The sequence below is a fragment of the Thermobia domestica genome, chromosome 11 (assembly GCF_964235325.1).
Source record: "Thermobia domestica chromosome 11, izTheDome1.hap1.1, whole genome shotgun sequence".
Classification (NCBI taxonomy): Eukaryota; Metazoa; Arthropoda; class Insecta; order Zygentoma; family Lepismatidae; genus Thermobia; species Thermobia domestica.
Window position 1 is genome coordinate 131,524,816 of NC_137464.1, and position 20,146 is coordinate 131,544,961.

At 35.3% G+C, this 20,146-nt stretch overlaps 1 protein-coding gene across 4 annotated transcripts in view; it reads right to left on the minus strand.

Moving 5' to 3' along the window:
* LOC145664449 (DNA topoisomerase 2-binding protein 1-A-like) overlaps positions 1 to 20,146 on the minus strand; it is a 1,008,895-nt gene that overhangs the window by 842,114 nt on the left and 146,635 nt on the right. For 3 of the 4 annotated variants that reach the window (XM_081731135.1, XM_081731137.1, XM_081731134.1), the window contains exon 4: positions 10,652 to 10,787. In XM_081731135.1, coding sequence (XP_081587261.1) covers positions 10,652 to 10,787 — 136 coding nt within the window. The remainder of the gene's footprint in view (positions 1 to 10,651; positions 10,788 to 20,146) is intronic. The other variant, XM_081731136.1, reaches the window with a different exon arrangement.

The window sequence follows — 20,146 nt, forward strand, 5'->3', positions numbered from 1 at the left end:
TTGCTTCTTATATTTGCATTGTCCACGTTGAAGATAACTTTAGACACACACGCACATACACACACAAAATGAAATAATGGTTAACATTCCGTATTAGTCAATGCAAAATATGTGTACCGCAATACCATGCTAAAAATGCGATTGCAATTATAATAGCGATTACCACAAACTAAAATACAGAGTTTATGTTGCGTCAACGCGTAACACAAACTGCTATGGAATGACGCCCAATATGTTCAGTATTGTTTTATTTCGTTACAAACCTTGATTACCTCAACTTCTAATTAATTTGATTCGGCTTCTTGTAAACAGTATTGATCCTAAGTTGCCATTCTCTATTTTGATACTTGGATATGATATTGAAATGTATTTTATAGATCTGTGGGTCTCATTCAGTAGTGTCTGAATCAACGGAAAGCAAATTTTGTATTTTAGTTCAAGGTAATCGACATACCTGTTATAATTACTTCTTGTTTGCGTTTGGTTTCGATCCGCAAACTTTGCACAAAGACTCTTCTATCGAACTGCTTTTTTCTATCAGAAAACTATGCTTGTAGCTTTAATTTTCGACGATGTATTTCGTCATGTCTATACAGTTTCTTGAAGCTCAATTCTCACCTTATTTCTATTTATGTATTGATCCATAATACTTTATTATACGAGAATGTATTTATGGTGTACCTATTTTTCTTTCTACTTGTAGCTTGACTGTTGAAATCGCTGCAATCCTTGAAGGAGACGATGCTACTACATATTTAATTCCTCCCGTAAACCCTCAATTACGCGATGAAGATAGTGGGAATGAAGAAGTGAGACTGCTAATATTAACAATATTTCAGGTAGTCAGCTAGGTGCAGAGGCCGAGATTCAAATCAGGAGGATCATAGCAGACGGAATTGATGAAGGGAGACGAGGAATGGAATTAGAACTCGAAAATGAAGAAGTGGCAAGTAATGTTAATTGTTCGGAACACCCACAGAAAAAACTAAAAATTCCATCTAGGCATTGGAAAAATGTCGACATCCCTCCTAAAGCTCACCATACGTCGGAAAAGATCTATAATAATCTTGAACAGGACTTATCTCCTGTTGAACTTTTTAAGTTGTTTTTCATGAAGATGTCATTTCTCTTTTCGTTACTTTCTCTAAGCTTTACACCCTCCAAAAAGATGGCAAAATTTTAGATATTACCCACAACGAAATGCAATTCAATTCTATTGTTGAGTGGGTACTGTCGATATTCACGATATCGAATGTATTGGGATAAGGAGACAGATCCTGATGTGGCTCAACCCATGTCCAGGAATAGATTTGGTGAATTTTTGCGCTATATTAATGTTTGCGACAAAATGACAAATTCAGTAAAATTCGTCAATGATGGGTGAAATATTTTCCTCAAGATCCTTACGTTAGTGTTGATGAGTCTATGGTCCCTTACTTCGGACATCACGGAAGCAAACATCTACACAGTAAATCCATCCGATCTGGATTCAAAATTTTGGCTATGTGTACACGTTTCGGATATCTTACTATTGCAGAACCATACCAAGGGGCATCTACAGGAAACAAATCCTGAGGTTGGAGTAGGAGGTTCAGTCGTTTTGAACCTACTGGAAAGACTTTCAGCAGTTAAAGGCTATAGTGTATACATGCATATTTTTTTCATCTTTATGCGGTTGTTAGAAGAACTTGCTAGGAAAGGACATGATGGAACTGGAACTGGAACTGGAGTTGGAGTTAATAGGGTTGAAAAGGAGCCTCTGAAACAAGTACAAGAAATGAAGAAGATGCTGCGTGGGTCATATGATCACGTAACAGATGTAGTATCAGGTGTAACAATTGTAAGTTCCACAGATAATAGTGTTGTTACTGCTGCTTTAAATAAGTAAGTGTATCTCCATTAGGGAAAGAAAAGCGCTGGCATCAAGCACTAAAAGAGACAATTTATATAGATCAAGCAGTATGCATTGCAGAATACAATGTTTTTATGGGGGGTGTTGACAGGTTAGATGAAAATATTGCTGTATACAGAGTCCACATTCGTATGAAGAAATGGTACTGACAACTTCTAATGTATCCTCTCAATGCATCCATGTGTGACGCATATCATTTGTACAAGTTAACTTAGTGGAAGGCAGAGCAACAGCATGGACTTTTTTGTCATTTATAAGAACAGTCGTCCAATCATATATGGAAATGTAAACACAACTACTACCTCTAGGAAGAACCCAGAAGACAACGAAGAAACGTATTCCTGATTGTGTTCGGCTAGACAAGAACGGGCATCTAGTAGGAGCAAGTGCAACACAAAAGAGATGTGGAGATTTGTCATAAAAACAATACAAAAGTATGTGTAAAGTGTAATGTCTGACTTCATGCTAATCGTTTCATAAACTTTCACTCCTAAAGATTGATAGAGTTTACGAATTGTGATGCATGTGTCTACTTATAATGTAGAAATTACTTATTTGATTTAGTGGTGTCTATTTTCAATGATTTTACAACTCGTATATATATATATATATATATATATATATATATATATATATATATATATATATATATATATAGGTTTTTATCTCTGAATTAACTAACTCTATGGGCTATGGAACCCGGAGCTTCAATGCCGCGTTCACTAAAGCTCTCCACTGACTTCTATCCTTAGCCAACTGGATCCAGTTTCTACTTTGTATTCCTATTTCTGCGAGATCCATCTTAATATTGTTCTCTCATCTCGCCTAAGTCTTCCTAATGGTTGTTTTCCGATTGGTTTTATCTCTGAATTATATTTCATTAATATTTATTTTTTACTCCGGTTTATAAAATATAAGACATAAAGTGCTAAATAAAACAAAACATTTTAATTCACTCTCTATCTTTGCTTCTAAGTATATACTAAAGGTGCAATTACCCTTCACTGGCACTTTTCATTGTAACGTAATAGTCCCAATAAATGTATTTTTGTATGTATTTTGTATAAGAACATTTGTAAGAGCGCAAAGGATGAAAACTACATAGAGGGAGAGATAGTCTATAATTGACAGGCCTATGTCTGAAGTGAGCTACCATCTGGTGGGCAAATTCGGTACCAGGTCGAGAACCAAGCCGGGCCGTTACGAATTTGCCTCACTTTGGATTTCGCAGGTAAGGAGTAAAGACATAAATAATATACTTCTATTTAACGGATTTAATCTATATAAAATGTAATTCTTCAATTTTATTTAGACTATGTGTAAATGGAAAAGGAAGTCTTTAGGTATCATCCCGGCATATTTAGGTCTCATGGAAATATATATTTGGTCTATATTAACCTTCTAAATTTAACCTGCCACGAGGCCATATGCAAACTAATCATTTGTGCTCACATTTAAAATTATTAAACTTGTTATTAGTCTTGAGTCTTCACGAAATTAATGGTTTAGATTATATAAAGGATACCGTATTTAAATTACTATTTCGATATTGCATATTTATATTACTTGTTGTTCTTCGTTACATTTTCACTACTTGTTTAACGTGTATAAAAAAGCATATACTTTTCATGTTAATAAAATTGTTGCTTTAAAATTTGTATTATACTTCCCACGATATCTATTTATAATCCGTGTGCTGGCCTCCGTTGAATTTATAGAATTCACTAGAAGCCGAGCATGTTACATAATTTTTAAGGCTGCGAAATCCAAAGTCCATCAAGTGGGCAAGCATAAAAATTACAGCTGTCTTCTTGATGAGATATCGTGTGGGAAAAAAAAAAAAAAAAAAAATCATTGAAAGTTGTGAGCACCTTAGAGATTTTATTAAGTGTAAAACATGAGTGAACATAATTTAATTTCTTTCTCTGATAATGAAGATTTAACTGAGAGTAATGAAAGTGATAAAGGTGAATTTAATCAAACTATTGAAACTGAAAATGAAGTTGGTTTGGGTTACCCAAACGCCCAGGGTTTTAGAGAACCACTTAATGTTGAGTTGAATGCACGAGGTTCACGGGAGCCATTTCGTGCTGAACACACTGCATACAGAACCAGCGGGTTATATGGTGCAGAATTCAATGCACACTCATTTAGAGAACAATACTGTTCTGAACAAAATGTACAAGCTCCGTGTGAGCCCTTTAATAGTGAACATTTTTCACAGACAATTAGGTACCCATGTCCACGTTGTGGCAATATTAGTGGTGCAGGTAAACCTTATGTCGGCCAATCAAAGGTATCTTGGACTAAGGTTCCGATGCGACGCGGTGTGAACGTACAGTCTGTAGGCCAAAATAATCTTGGACAAGGCACAGATATACATCAGCGTAACATTTATTTTTCAAAACACAATAATAAAGGTACTCCCAATGTACAGGGTAGACAGGATCAGTTCATGAAAAATGAACGAACTGTGTCCTATAGGAATGAAAATGAAACGCAGTGTAAACAGTACATGAATAATGATAGTAGAATGCCGTCTTCATTGGCACAGATGAATTTAATGCAGCCAAATATGGCACGTCCTGCTATTCAATGCAACTTTGATAAATTGCTAGGACAAAGTGTTTTCCGTTCATTGGAACAGCAAATTAAGTCATTACCTATAGTTGATGGCACAGATAGCCATTCTTGCTTCATCTTTCTGGTTAGGTTAGATGAGCTTATAAGGAGGTATGACTTAGAACAGGAAGCTATTTTGGTAGCAAGTTTAACCCAAACTAGGGGTGAATTTAACAGAACCTTTCATTCCTTCCTTACACGTTGTAATGATTGGGAGGAAATTTGTACTAATTTGCTATGTAAATATATATCCACAGTAGGTCGTACACAATATGTACGAAAATTCTTCTACCGATTAATGAACAATGGGGAAGAACTTGGAACATTTTTCCAAGAGAAAATCAGTGTTGCCAATGTTCTGGGTATGACATACACTGAACAAATATTTTGTAATATTGTAACCAGTCTGGTTTTACCAGAAATATATCAAAATTGTTTTGGGGAAGCCATACCATCTTCAGTTTCTGAATTGTTGACCATAGCGCAAACTTACGATCATTTTGTTAAATATCAAAGAGATTATATGTCACTTAAAACAATGCCACCTGCTATAAATATACCGAACATTTTTGAAGAATCACAAAATCATTCTAAAATTCAAAAACAAGTTTCTGGCTTGCAAATTGAAAAACGTAATCTTATTAGATGCTATAAATGTGCTGGCTATGGACATACTCAGCGGTTCTGTGTTAGTGGAAAAACTATGCGTACATCAGTGCCACCTTCAAAAACACCAATTAATATGCAGCGTGATAAACAAATATTATATATTATTGTGCTAATTGCGGGCATCACAAACTCTTGTTTATTGGACACAGCTTCTAGTATCAATTTGATAAGCAGAAAATATGTACGCCAAATTATGTGTCGTGTTCCTATAAAACCTACTTCAGCAGAATTAGTGACTACCTCTGTTGATGGTCATTTGGTTGAACTTCATGAAAACACAGAAATTAAATTTTCAATTCAAGGTTGTGATTTCAGTGAAACGTTTTACATCATAAACTCTCCACATTTTGATTTGCTGTTAGGAAATAACTTTCTTTTAAAATGGAAAGCTGATATCAAATTGAGTGCCAAACAATTTATAATTGAACAGAAGAATCTTACTGTTCCTCTATTTTGGAGGGATTATTTGTCTCCAATGGAAACTACTCGTCCTATATCTCATTCCAGCGTCTCCGATGCGGTCCGGAGTCACTCTAGAGAGAGGCGCAATGGACAAAGGATCGTTCGGGAAGGACACTGGAAACCAAAAACAAATAAACAAGGTGCCCAGCAGAAACAGCACTGTTCCTTTCTGGCAGCAGATTCCGGTGGACCGGAGGACCAGGCCACAACAAAGAAACCAGGTAGTGAATACCTCGTTTATTATCATAATAAATCAAATAGCTTTAATGACATATATGATGAATGTGATTCTGACAATTGTAATTTTGATAATACTTCCTCTCTTTCAGTTAAACTTGTAGAACAATACCCAGATTTACCATGTTATGTTGAAAATCTTTGTGAGAGATACAGTGACGTCATCACTGAACAACTAGGGACAATAAAGGGGTTCACTTATGAAATAGAAATGGAGGATGAAACTCCAGTACGTCTCCCCCCATATCAAATTACAGGCCCTAAACTTAAAGCTCTTGATAATTATATAAATCAGCTTATCGACAAGGGAGTGGTTCGTGAGGTCGATTTCTCTCCTTATTCGTCTCCGTGCTTTTTAGTTCACAATAAGGACGGTACTCCTAGACTTGTTATAGCATACTCTGAAATCAATAAGAAAGTAAGGGTTAACAGTTATCCATCCCCGCATGTAGAAGCTACTATAGCGAATTTAGGAAAGGATACCATCTTCGGAAGATTAGATATAAAGCAAAGTTTCTATCAATTCCCTATCTCTGAGAGTAGTAGAAAATATACTACGTTTTGTACACCTAACCGTTTACTAGAACATTTAGTTCTCCCAATGGGATTTCGTTTGAGCCCATATGTTCTTACCAGTTTCATGTATAAAATCTTTGGGGACTTAGTAGGTAAAAATCTTGAAATTTTTCAAGATGATTTTCTTATTCATGCCTCAGATATTGAAACATACAAAAGGGTATTAGAGGAAATTCTTGAACGTTTTCGAAAATGGGGAATTACAGTTTCAAAAAGGAAAACTCAACTTTTCCAAACTAAAATCAAATTCCTAGGTTATGAATTTGAAGCGGGAGAAACTAGAATTGATCCGGATAGGATTGACACAATTCTTAAATTACCTAGGCCCAAAAATAAAAAAGGAGTAAATCGTATTTGTGGGTATTTTAATTATTTCCGAAAATACGTGAAAGATTATGCAGAAATCATGGAACCTCTACACCGTTTAAGATCCAATAAAATTAAATTTCACTGGGGTGAGAGGGAAGATGAAGCCTATAATAATATTAAGCAAGCATTTGTTGAACATGCTGTATTACAATTACCAGACATGAATAAATCCTTCGTTATTCATGTAGATAGTACTTACAAGAAACATTCAGCTATACTTTCTCAATATGATGATGACGGCCTTCTTAGACCCGTATCATTTTTCTCTAAGAATATTTCATCAGTAGATTGGTCTAAAAGCATATACGAACTTGAACTACGTTCTCTTCTTTTAGCTATTGAAAAATTTGAAATGTATCTTATAAAACCCTTTACTGTTTTTTGTGATAATTCATCAGTCACGTGGTTGTTACGGAATCATAAGCGTCAACGTAAGTATGGTACCTTAATTGAAAAACTATCTAAATATTCCTTCAAGGTTGTTTATCTCCGCAGTAAGCAGAATTTTCTATCTGATTTTATTTCGCGCACGAACAATGGTGTGGAATTCTATACTAATGATCCTTCAGTTAATGAAATTGAAGAATTCGAAGGGAAACCAGTCAACCTTAGTTTCGCCAATTTTTGGAGTTCACCCTTGTTTAGCAAACCGTTAAAAGAACATCAAATGGAAGATCCTGAAGTACGGAATATTATCCAAGAAGTGCGGCGAGGTCAAAGGGCGGATGAATTCTGTCTTAAGGACGGAATCTTAATGAAGAAGACCCGAGGCAGAAGAAACCATGGTTGGAGGATAGTCATCCCTAAGGAAATGGTGTATCCTATCATGAAATATTTTCACTGTGATGAGATGGGTGGATTTCACGCTGGATATTCCAAGACGATAGCGAAAATAGCCTCAAGATGTACCTGGAAGACCTTATACCGTGACGTCAGAGAATACGTTAAAGGATGTCAGCGATGTCAACTCTGCAAGGACACCAACAGGAAAAAACAAGGAGTTTACTACAGTAGGAAAGTTACTACGCCAAACAACAGTTGGTATTTAGACACTGTTGGCCAGCTTCCAAATTCTGGACCTTATCGTCATATTCTCGTCATTACGGACGCAGCATCACGGTTCGTCATGCTTCAACCTCTGCGTTCCCTGAATTCCAAGGTTATATGCAAACATTTAATGAAGTTGTTCATGTTAGTTGGACAACCTCAGAAAATCATTCATGATCGTGCTCAAGTGTTTTGTAGTCATCATATGAAGCAATTTCTCTTTAGTTTAGGTATCCAGGATGTGAGTACAGCTCCGTACAATCCTAGCAGTAACCTTTGTGAAAGAGTGAACAGAGTGCTTAAAAACATGCTCCGTGTTTATTGTAATGAACATCAAAATAATTGGGCTGAACTGTTGGATAGAATCCAATTCACCTTAAACATCAGTAGGAGTGAGAGTACGGGATACGAGCCATCCGAATTGTTTCTTGGGAGAAAACTTTATACACCTCTGGATGTGTTGTGGGAAATAGATTTCGACGAGTTAACTAAGGCGCCGGATAAAGAAGAAAGGTTGAGGAGAGTCATCATCAACATTGATAAAGCATGGCGTAGAAAGGAGAAATGTTATAATAAAAATAGAGAACCTTGTAATTATTCGGAAGGTCAGAAAGTATTGGCTAGGAAGTTTCAAAAGGCTTCATTACTTAAACATTATACACCTAAATTATCCCCCTTATTTTATGGGCCATTTGAGGTCATTAATAAACCTACGTTAAACACCCTTTGGTTAAGAAAATGTGATCAACCTAGTGTTATCATTAAGAGACACATAAATCATATTAAACCTTATGTTGATAACAATAATGAATCTTAATATGTATATGTTACCTTGTAATCATTGTTAGATATTTTCTGTGGGTTTATTATTTTTTTCTTTGCAGAGAGAAGTATACCATATCCTCCTAATACCTTGTAAAGCAGGCATGGCAATAAGATGTAATATGTAAGAGAGTAGTTTATTATAAGATTCTGGAAAACTGTAAGTAGAGAATTTATTCTTGGTCAACAATTCATATTCCATTTATTGTGGACTATTCCTTTTGTAGTAAGGTTAGTTTCCTATATAGAGAGAGGGGTAGGATATATTATGTAACGTAATAGTCCCAATAAATGTATTTTTGTATGTATTTTGTATAAGAACATTTGTAAGAGCGCAAAGGATGAAAACTACATAGAGGGAGAGATAGTCTATAATTGACAGGCCTATGTCTGAAGTGAGCTACCATCTGGTGGGCAAATTCGGTACCAGGTCGAGAACCAAGCCGGGCCGTTACGAATTTGCCTCACTTTGGATTTCGCAGGTAAGGAGTAAAGACATAAATAATATACTTCTATTTAACGGATTTAATCTATATAAAATGTAATTCTTCAATTTTATTTAGACTATGTGTAAATGGAAAAGGAAGTCTTTAGGTATCATCCCGGCATATTTAGGTCTCATGGAAATATATATTTGGTCTATATTAACCTTCTAAATTTAACCTGCCACGAGGCCATATGCAAACTAATCATTTGTGCTCACATTTAAAATTATTAAACTTGTTATTAGTCTTGAGTCTTCACGAAATTAATGGTTTAGATTATATAAAGGATACCGTATTTAAATTACTATTTCGATATTGCATATTTATATTACTTGTTGTTCTTCGTTACATTTTCACTACTTGTTTAACGTGTATAAAAAAGCATATACTTTTCATGTTAATAAAATTGTTGCTTTAAAATTTGTATTATACTTCCCACGATATCTATTTATAATCCGTGTGCTGGCCTCCGTTGAATTTATAGAATTCACTAGAAGCCGAGCATGTTACATCATGTCACCTACCCTGCGGTGATTCCTGCCTCATTTATTGGGCGGTCTACTGCGCCCAGGTAAACGGTCAGAAAAATAAATTGTCACTTTCTTGATATTACTTGGATTCTAAATAGACTAATTAAAGAGAAAAACTAAACAAAAAACCACGAAAAAATAATTTGAGAAGATATGGGATAAAGAGGAGACAACATAAGCTAGATTACTATCCCCGCGCGAGTTGAACATATTATACTGACGTATGGACTAACTATAAATAAATGCATCTAAAAACCAGTTATCATTTCCACACTTACCAACTCCCACATTAGGTTAGGATCTCCAATCAATGAACAAATTAAAGTCATCCATTAAAACCACATCATCTAAAGAAACAATATATATACTTCTACCATTCTGTCCCTTAGATTTTGCCCATCTGGTCAAAACTTTCCTCTGCAACAATTAAACGCTTATAACAATGGATAGAACAAAATATTGTCAAATTTTCGCCTTGAGATTCACATATTCTGTACTCAGTTCTAAACCGCTGAATTTAAGTAAACTTCTGCAAGTGATTCATCCGATGGAATTCAGTAATACTCAGGTTATTTTAATCAATGAAGCGAAATTAGTAAGAATAATCACTCCATTTCCGTACAAATTCATTTCGATGACTTCATAAACTTGGCAACTAAGGCCTACGCGCGCATTTGAACAGATACTTTTACACTTAGCGTATTTGAAACTTAAACTGCTTTTCTAACGTTATTTCAAATCATAACATTAACTCCCAACTACCCAGAAAATTATGTAGAAAATAATTAATCGATTCTCATCCTTTCTTTCAAGGAAAAAAGAAGTCGAAACATACGACTATATAACATATGTTTATATTAATTCAATTCTACTGGAAGACGTATTCGTTATTATTAGTTTCATTAAATGAGAGAACTTACCTTTCTGCCCTTCGAAACACCTGTTGTAGTAATGACCAAATTTCTCATGGCCACAAGATAGACAGGGTACTGCATTTCTGGTACTGGTTTTGCTTCCAAAAGACAGTTGTGGAGACATCGTGGTCCAAGAATTCTGCTAAAGATACATGTATAATCACAGATCAACTGAAAAGGATTTTCATTAAAGTATCTACACAAATAAATGCTTTCAGAAGTATTACATCACTTTTATCTACTTTATTTTATTGTCGTTTCAGAGAAAAAAAAAATATAATTTTCCTAATTAATTTATAGATGCTCCACAGAGGTGGAAAAATAACTAATTTATTACATATCAGGTTCTCCATCAAGTTCGAGTGAAATAAGCGGAAATTATATAAAGCACACACACACAATTTACAAGCTATGACTTAGAAGTATTGATATATTTGGCAGTAGACACTAAACTGTGATTTTTTTATTTTTATTTTTTTAATGTATTTATTTATTTATTTATTTATTCTATGTAAAAAGGAGGGTTGTGTGGTACACTTTTCCCAATATATACAGGTACGTAGAACTTAAACTTACGTAAACTACGATTTCGAAATCGAAGAAAAACCAAACAAAAAATACCAATAAACACTCATTTTCAAGACAAAAGTCATGGGGTACCAAGTTCCTTTCAAGATATTCAGCGATCAAGAAAGGTAAAATGTTGTGAAGTCTCAAAGATTACGCACACTGTAACTTCTTCAAAGATTATGCATTGCAATCCACTAAACATTCACCAATAATCAAGAAGTGGCTGTAGGTAAGTTACAATTTTTACATAACACCTGTGAAGTTCTGCGTTCTAACATCTCACACGAATATTCAAGTTGAAGTTTTAGAATTCCTTTTACCTACCTGCAACACCTGAATGCCGATACGGTACTTGAAACAGACGATTAATGAAACTGACACAAAATGCAAGGATAAGTAATGAGTTTTGCTTTACTTGTATACGTGCAGCGTTGTGACGTGTATATCACGACCATATCTGTTCTATTGAAGGTTCTTGCTGGAACGGGTACAGATGGTGGTAGTTTGTATCCTGCAATGTTGTGCACGGCTCCGTTCTGTGATTGATATGATCACTTTTTAAATGAACGCACAAAGAAGTCCAATTCGGTAACTTTTGCTTTACTGATCGAACTGCGTCATATCACCGCAGAAGTAACGTAAAACATATGATGTGTGAAAAGTAAAGGACAATTGATTGCAGCTTTGCAACCAGATGATTGAAGAAATTTCGCACAGGTTGCAAAACTTCGGAAAAACGATGTGGAGAATCGTAAACATGGTTTTGTGAATCATTTTTGATAAACAGCGAGATGAGGTCAATGTATAATGCGAGAGAGAAACAATGATGTTGAACTTCGACAAGACAAACAACTTTACGATAACACGTTTGTTCACATTCCCAATTTACTAAAGCCTGTGACAAACGTCTTGGTATTTCAGCTAAACGAATAAAACGCAACCTCTGACGCGACGTTACCGAGTGCTAAGGAGTGTGGCTATTGCTAAGCAGACGAACTAGAGCGCGATCAGGTGACAGAGGATAGACGTAGACGTGTACAAAATAAACGTGGCAATACCGCTGACCTCTCATTTGCTAGCAGCATTTAAAGGGAACTTGGAGCGCCGCCTTTAAATGGCAAGATGTTTGTCACGCCGTTTAGTACGTGTAAGACAATAAATGTTATTCATATGCAGGATGGCGACAAAATCTATGGTCAAGAATTCCCTGACTCTTTTCGATGTTCCAGAATATTTCTTGAAATTTTCCCTGATTTGTGATTAGCCAGACTTTCCCATTCTCATGGAAGAACAAGACCAAGAATAACATGGCAACGATGGTACATAAGCGATACATTTTTCTCCTGTTCAACTAGAACAATGAATAATATAACATATTTTATTATGAAACTAAAGAACACCTTCTTAACAGAAATTACGTTTTCCTTTAACTTTAATTTGTGATGTAAGTCACATTATGAAAGTTTCGTCACATATGAAAAGAAAGTTACAGTGAGACATTCACTGAAAAAGTAAGTACATAAAACTCACTGCTCTATATTAACAACATATCTTCAGAAAAAAACAATAGTATTATGTAATTCATTTTACTTCTCTAAACGCTTTATTTCCACATCAATATTAGGTAGGTCTATATATCTTCCATACTTTAGCCTTCTTAGCTTAAAGTTCGTTTCGAACGATCTTTATTTTCCTGTTTTTAGCTTCTTTTTGTTTCTTTTTCTCTTTCTCTTATCATTGATTTGTTGCTTCTGCAAATTAGTACGACATTTCGTGCATAATAAACCATGGATTTTCTTATGCATAATTTCGCAAGGTAACCAGAAGAAACTACTGTATCGTACACAAGTCTGCGTGCTATTTATTTTAATTATCTGTTACACACTGCGCACTGTCTGAAAATCCTCTTCCTAGATTTAAATCATTGCGCTCTGAAACATCCAAATAATTTACCTAAAAATCATAGAAACGCTGATTACTTCTACGAATAGAATACTGGCTCATAATTGTTTTGTAGTTGGATTTGAACAAAACTTTTTGAACTGGCTATACTCCATTTAACAAACTATTTTCAACTAGTTCAGCTAAAAGACTTCACGCAATTAACTTCAACATCAGATCCTGCAGAAACATTAAGATCCAAACACGTAAGAACAATAGTCAATTTAAAATTTAAAGGTAACTTCTCAAAAGGTTAAGAACAAATTCTGTACTCACTTTCTGCAATTTTGGCGAAAATCCAGTGTCCAAATCCGTTATTTCTTGGCATTTCTTAAAGACAGTATGTGTGACCAACACCAATGTTACAGTTTTTCGTAGGAAGATTATCTTCATTTTCCACATCAATTCGTATACATGAACACGAACAACTAAAAGCTTCTGGTTTTATAAACTTTTACATCACACATTTTATCACATCCGATAAAGTATAGTAAAGAAACAGATTGAAAGGAGTGTCAGTCAGAAATTCAGTAAGAAAAGGTTCTGTTTCTGAAACAAATCCTTTAACTCTTTCCGACAAAGAAACTCAGCTTTTGTTGGAACTTACAGCTTTTATTTATTTCACGTTACAATGCCGTAGTACAGTTTAGAAAACAAACTAAATTAGCGTTTCAAGTTTTCGATTGTTCAGTGAGAAGCCGTAGTACAGTTTAGAAAACAAACTAAATTAGCGTTTCAAGTTTTCGATTGTCCAGTGAGAAATGGTGAGTCTGTGTTACCACCGTGCCACAATCTAAAGTTTCTGGTGGAATTCCTGGAAGCAGTTGGGTCGCGATAGCTCAGTAGTAGAGCGTTCACTTCTGGTGAATGGGGTCTCTAGTTTCATCCCAGCTCACGCAGATTGGAGTCTGTGATAGATAAACACCAAGTACGTGGGCTTCCTCGGAATTCTCTCGTTTTCTCTCATTTTCTTCATTCCACCATTTAATTTATTTCATCATCACAGTCTCCTTTAGCATACATGGCATAATTATGTGAAATATTTCATTACTTTTTTTTTTTTTTAAAAAAATGTAGTTCTTTTCCCGTGTAAACAGAAAGGTACTTGATAGGTGCTTCTTTGCAAACCTCTGGATGATGCATGTTTGGGCTGTTTTCAACTTTCTAATTCAACACTTGTAGCAACGTTAAGTTTTTTTCAGTGTACAGAAGTGACATTTCGTTTCCTTATGATTACCCCTCCACTGACTGAGGCGGCACCTCGCATTCCCAATTCTATTGATTATCAAATCTTCTACAATACCAGCAGATGACGTTTCTGTATTTGGAAGTGTATGTGTACTAGACTGCCTAACTCATACATTTTTCTAATTTATCACGGTAATTATGCTTCACTCTCAGAATCACTGTCAAACTGTTAAACATGCATAAAAAACCAAGTTGTTACCAAATATATTCTGTTAAAGCAGATAGAAGATAGAGCATTTACACACGGGAATCGATTTTCTCCTACAATCAGTTTTATTATAAAATTTTCTGTTACAAAACAGTATAATACAGTTCCACTAAATAAGTACAAAGTTCACTAATAATTAGGGTAAATAGATATTTCAAGGCCCGGCAGACGAAGGAAAGATTCATCACAAAGCTCTGCTACAAGCTGAGTGAGATGGGTAGGATTCTCAATGCTTCGCTGCAAGCAAATCGTAGTTGAAGTCCCGCAGAGCTCCACTGCAAGCTAAGAGAGGGGTTAAGTTCCTAACAAAGCTCCGTTGCATGCTAAGTGTGCAATAGGCCTCAGAGCTTCACTGCACGTTAAGAAGCTTGGGTTAGAATAAGTTTTTCTCAGAGCTCAACTGCAAGCTAAGAGAAGAGTTTACCAGCCGAAACTGATATCGGTTGTAGTGATCCTCGAAATTTTATAGCTCCTCCTGAGTAGCGGTTGTGCTGTTATTCCTCTATTACCGTATGATCCAGTGGTGACGAAGGTTCCTGTTATCTGCTTGTTACAGTAACTTGTAGTAGAAATGTACGTGGAGTTGTTTACAAATAAAAGCACATGTTGATGTTTGTAAATAAAACCATGTCCGGGATATTACACCATGTTAGTTTTTTTTTTTTTTTAATAACCCAATGGGTTATTTTTTTACGTAATTTGTACTGGCGTGGAATCTGTCTTAGAACACATTTAAAAAGCACAAAACATATGTCTGCACTAAACACTAAATACACACTGGGAGCACTAACGATGATATGGTTGCAAAAGAATAAACATAAAACAGGTAGTTCTTAACCCAAGGCAGAATCCGTGGTTTGCACTTCATTGTTCTCAAGGGAAAGGCTATTTTTGAGTTTTGGCGTATATATGCAATGTAAATACTGATGGTGACATATGAAGTAGTTGTTCTAGTATTTTGCACATGTTGTGAATGGTATCTAATAGAATAAGTATCGAATTGTGAAGTGTGGGACGGTTCGTCGTTGGTGGGCGCGAACGGAGACGACAGTAAACACACAGAGGGTAATTAAAATCAAAAGCACAATAAATGTTGTTAAAACCACTGCTATGATTAGTGTATTTAAACTGGAAAAACAAGTTTTTTTCTAATGAAGAACCTGATTTTCTGGACATCCTGTATGTAATTTTTATAAGCATGATGTCACTGGCAATCATCTCAGGCGCATCAAGGAAACGAAAAATTGTTGTTTTCTGTCTTTGTGTAGATCGTTGACTTTATGCGCAAAAGAAAAAAAAATGCAAAGGTTGCATTTCATTCACTTAATGGAACTGTAATGATTCAGGTAATTTAAATAACAGACAATAGTACGAAGCGTAAGAGTTGATGATTGAAAGCGAATTATCCATTCTAGTGCGTTTCAGTAGTAAGTGTTTTCTAAGAAGAGGAAGAAAAACTGTTTGGAACATTGTATAAGAAGGGACTGTACCATGAGTGACGTGCTAGAGGGTATGGTGGCATAAAAGAGGGAAGGGGCGAAGGCTACTACAATTAATGGAAGATATCAAAACAGAAAATCGTACGTGAAGACGAAGAGGTTAGCGGAAGACCGTGGAGCATGGAAGTTTCTCAGTTGCAGCGAGTGACCTGCCAATGGCAGACTATCTATGATGATGATTACTTTCAGTTCTTATTTTATTCCTCGTAATATGGTCTGAGGCGCTCAAGGGATACATCTTGGATCTTTTCTTTAAAACAGTACGCAAGACGAACTCTATTAAACTGGAGTGTAATTTCTCAATAATGGTAGCTGGTCCTTTGTATTTATCAATCCATGTTTCAGTGTAATGTTTTTTCCGTAGTTGGAAGACTAAAATTTTGTCACCTGGAGAGAATTCGGTTTAAGCATATTTCCTATCGTAATTTTCTTTTGGTGTTCGTGCGCCTTTAAAGGATTTTCTTTCACAGTTTCTCGTATTTTTTTAAAAAAGTTCCCTCTCCACTTGAAGTGTAGGGTCGTTTTTAGCATACAATTACTGATCATACACGGTTTGAATCCGTGGAGAAGAAACTATAATATTTGGTTCCTGTTTGGATGGTGCTATTTATTTCACAAGTTATGTATGGTACAAGACTTGGCCATATTGCTTGGTTTTCCTGTACAAATAATTTAAGAGAATTCTATATAATCATCTTAAAGATTTCTACAATTTCAATATCACTGTGGTTATAAGCTGGACAAAAATTTGAATTCAAAACCGTAAAGTTTACCAAATTTTGTAGCCTCTTTGCACTATGAACTGGATATTTATGGAGGTACAAATAAGAAAATAAGCCGAAGCTTACTATAATGTCTTCAAGAAGGAATTTTTCAATTGCTTCTGCTGTGACGTTATTGGTTACCCTGGCGACAAAAAATCTGGTGAGCATTTTAACCGTTACAAGGATGTGTTCTGTCTTGCCGTTTTCCATGGGAACGTCCCTAGTGAATCGAATTGCCAGCTGTTTCCAATAGATTGAGCCGGATGATGAAACAGTTCGCCCTGCTGTTTTTGTGCTACTTTCTTCATCTGTTGACATTGAACGCTCGTCTCAATTTTGTGAGCAAAATAAGTTTTTAAGTTTGGAAAATACTACTTTCGTAGTACCAACTGATAAGCTTTTGTAAATTCGAAATGCGAACCTCTAGGATGTTAAAGTATTAGTTCAAACCATTGACTTGCCATCTATAATATTTCTAATTTCGGATGTCGGTGTGTATGATAGAGTAGATTGCTTTTAAGACAGAAATAACTTATGTAAGCGTCAAGTGGAAGTTTTGTTACGTTCTTAGAATACTGAAATGTCTGAAAAGGAGTCATCCTTCCTCTGTTCTCTCAAGTTATGTAGGGTGTGCACTGCACTACTTGGAGGGTGGTATCTTCCAAAGCGTTAGAAGAAAATAACTTTCCGTCTTGCGTGTCAAGAAAATTACCCATTTCTTATGCTTTGCCATCTTGTTGTTCAATGTGACTGAATATATCTACACAATGGTTTTGGCTTTCTATGTGACAAATTTCGAAATGAGAATCGACAAGGAATATCTTGTAGCGTTTAAATCTTCCTACTCTGTCGAGTTGAGTAGTGAAGGTATTTTTAGACTATAAATAACTTATTTTTTCAATTTATCAAAAACTAGCGAAACTTTCTTAGTACATAGATTAACAAGTACAGCTCACGTTGCTAAGTTGAAGCTTTCCTTTATGTTTTATAAGTCATCGGATACAATAGGAAACTATCTTTTCTTCTTTAGTTTTGAGGTTATAACAAGCCAAAATTCCCAAAATCACTACATTTGATGCATCACTGTAAGCGCGAATTTCTAGACTAGGATCAAAATGATGTAATGAAGGAGCATTAATTGCCTCTATTTTAGTTTTTCGAGAGTTCGTCATGTACTGAAGATCATTTAGCGCTTTTTAAATTAGCTGCTGGAACGGGTCAATTTTATCTGCGAATTTTTTGATGTGGCCTTGCAAATACGAACATAAACCCAGAAAACTTTTTGTAGTACGTTTCTTGAAGTCTAATTTTGTTAGCTATTTTTGGAGAAATTTTGATGTGTTTCCCAGATATTCTAAATCCAACGACATCTGATTCGCTATATAATAAGTGTGTTTTCTTAGGGCTGTGTTTCCTTAATTTTTGAAAAAGAAGTTCCAAATCTGACAGCTGTTCCTTACAGTTTCTAGACCCAAATCTGTCAGCTGTTCCTTCCAGTTTCTAGACCAGGTCACCAGTAAAAGAAGTTATGCGTGCTGGTAATCCTTCCAGATGCATGTGGTCGTGATTGAGAGAGCTTGCACCGACGTCTTGTGACCCATAACACAACGCAGAAATCGGTATGATTTTCTTGAATGGTTTACTTCAAAGGTCATGTACTTGTAGCTTTTAGGATTAAGCAAAATTTGAAAGTGAAACTGCTTAATATCGATACAGATGATAAAAGATATCCTTTTTAACATGTGTAAAACATCTTCAGTAGATTCAAAAAGGATGCTAAGATATTTCGTAAAAGAATTGCACGTCTGTAAATTTAAGACCAAACAAAATTCTGATGTATTGGACTTTTTCATTACAAGTAAAGGAGGAGAAAATTAACTATCACTCGTCTCCTGAATGATATTTGCATCTAATAGCTGTTTTATCCATCTATTTTTAGACGAACAGCGAGTAGAATAGGCAGTCCCCTTTGATGGAAATTAGCCATCTTGTAAAAGCGTATTTTATGAGTGTAGCTTCTAAAACAACCAATATCCTCAGGTAAGAGTATATATCCCTAGAGTTACGCAACAAGTTATCCATTACAATCTTCTGATCTGTTAGGTTCGGATTAATATCAAAAAGTGTAATATAAAATAGTGCGCTTGTTTTCTTTAATATATCCTGAATTTCTTGTTCTATTCTAAACGGTGTTTGGTGGACATCGTTTTCAGTCATGTTTCTCCTCTTGTTGGATATGACCTTATGTACGTTATCTTCTACGTAAGCTATTGGCGTGTTTTTAGCTAATGTTATAGGATATGACGATGGATTTGGAATTAATGTAGTAAGGTTTTTTTTCGGAATTTTGACACGCATTGCCTCTAAACCATATCTGTCCAATATGTTTTGTAATGGTGTTAAGAATGCGTCATAATTGTTTTCTTTCTCGATATTACCAGGAAGAAAGAAATGCGTTATAGCAAAGATGGTAAGTTTACAAGTCGTATGCAATATACCTGCCTCTCGCATGCATAATACACGTACAGCACATATTTCGTAATTGTTTCCCACCTGCTACAACAGGATCGACTGTACGAATCTTGTGAATCACAAATTTTCTCATCCTATGTTCTGTTAATTTCCTGTTAAACTTGTGCAAACTTTAGCTTGGGAATGGCTTTTTAGTCGAAAATTCGCGTTGCTCAGTTCTTCCCTTGTTATTCCGCATAAACATAGCAAGTAGTATGTACAAAAAACGTTTGTAATATTGTATTACGCTCGCAGGAAACCTGAATGTCCCTTGTAAGCAACGAAAGTGCTAAAGTGCATATAGCCTAAATGTTTATGTAGGTAACATAAATGTTAACAGCCCATTTCAAATGTACACTCATGTCCAAAATTATTGTCGCATGTCTATAAACATGTTGTTGTAGGAATGTAATTTGATAACGAATTCGCCTGGTATTTCTTACAATGTTAGTATGTGTATAATCGGCAAAGACATGTATGTGGCAAATTTCATGTCAAAAGAGCAGTAAATAAAAGCAATAAAACGAAAATAAAACTTTCTTGTTCATTTTGCAACATTTTGTTTTACTCTTCCTCATTTTCGTATTTATAATTCTATTCCTTTGAAATTCACCACATATATACATTTTCCGATTATACACACAGCATCAGTATTAAAAATACCCTGCAAAATCATTATCAAATTATATTCTTACAAGAAGACAGTTATAGATATGCGACAATCATTTTGGACATGAGTGTACATATCATCAGGGCCGGC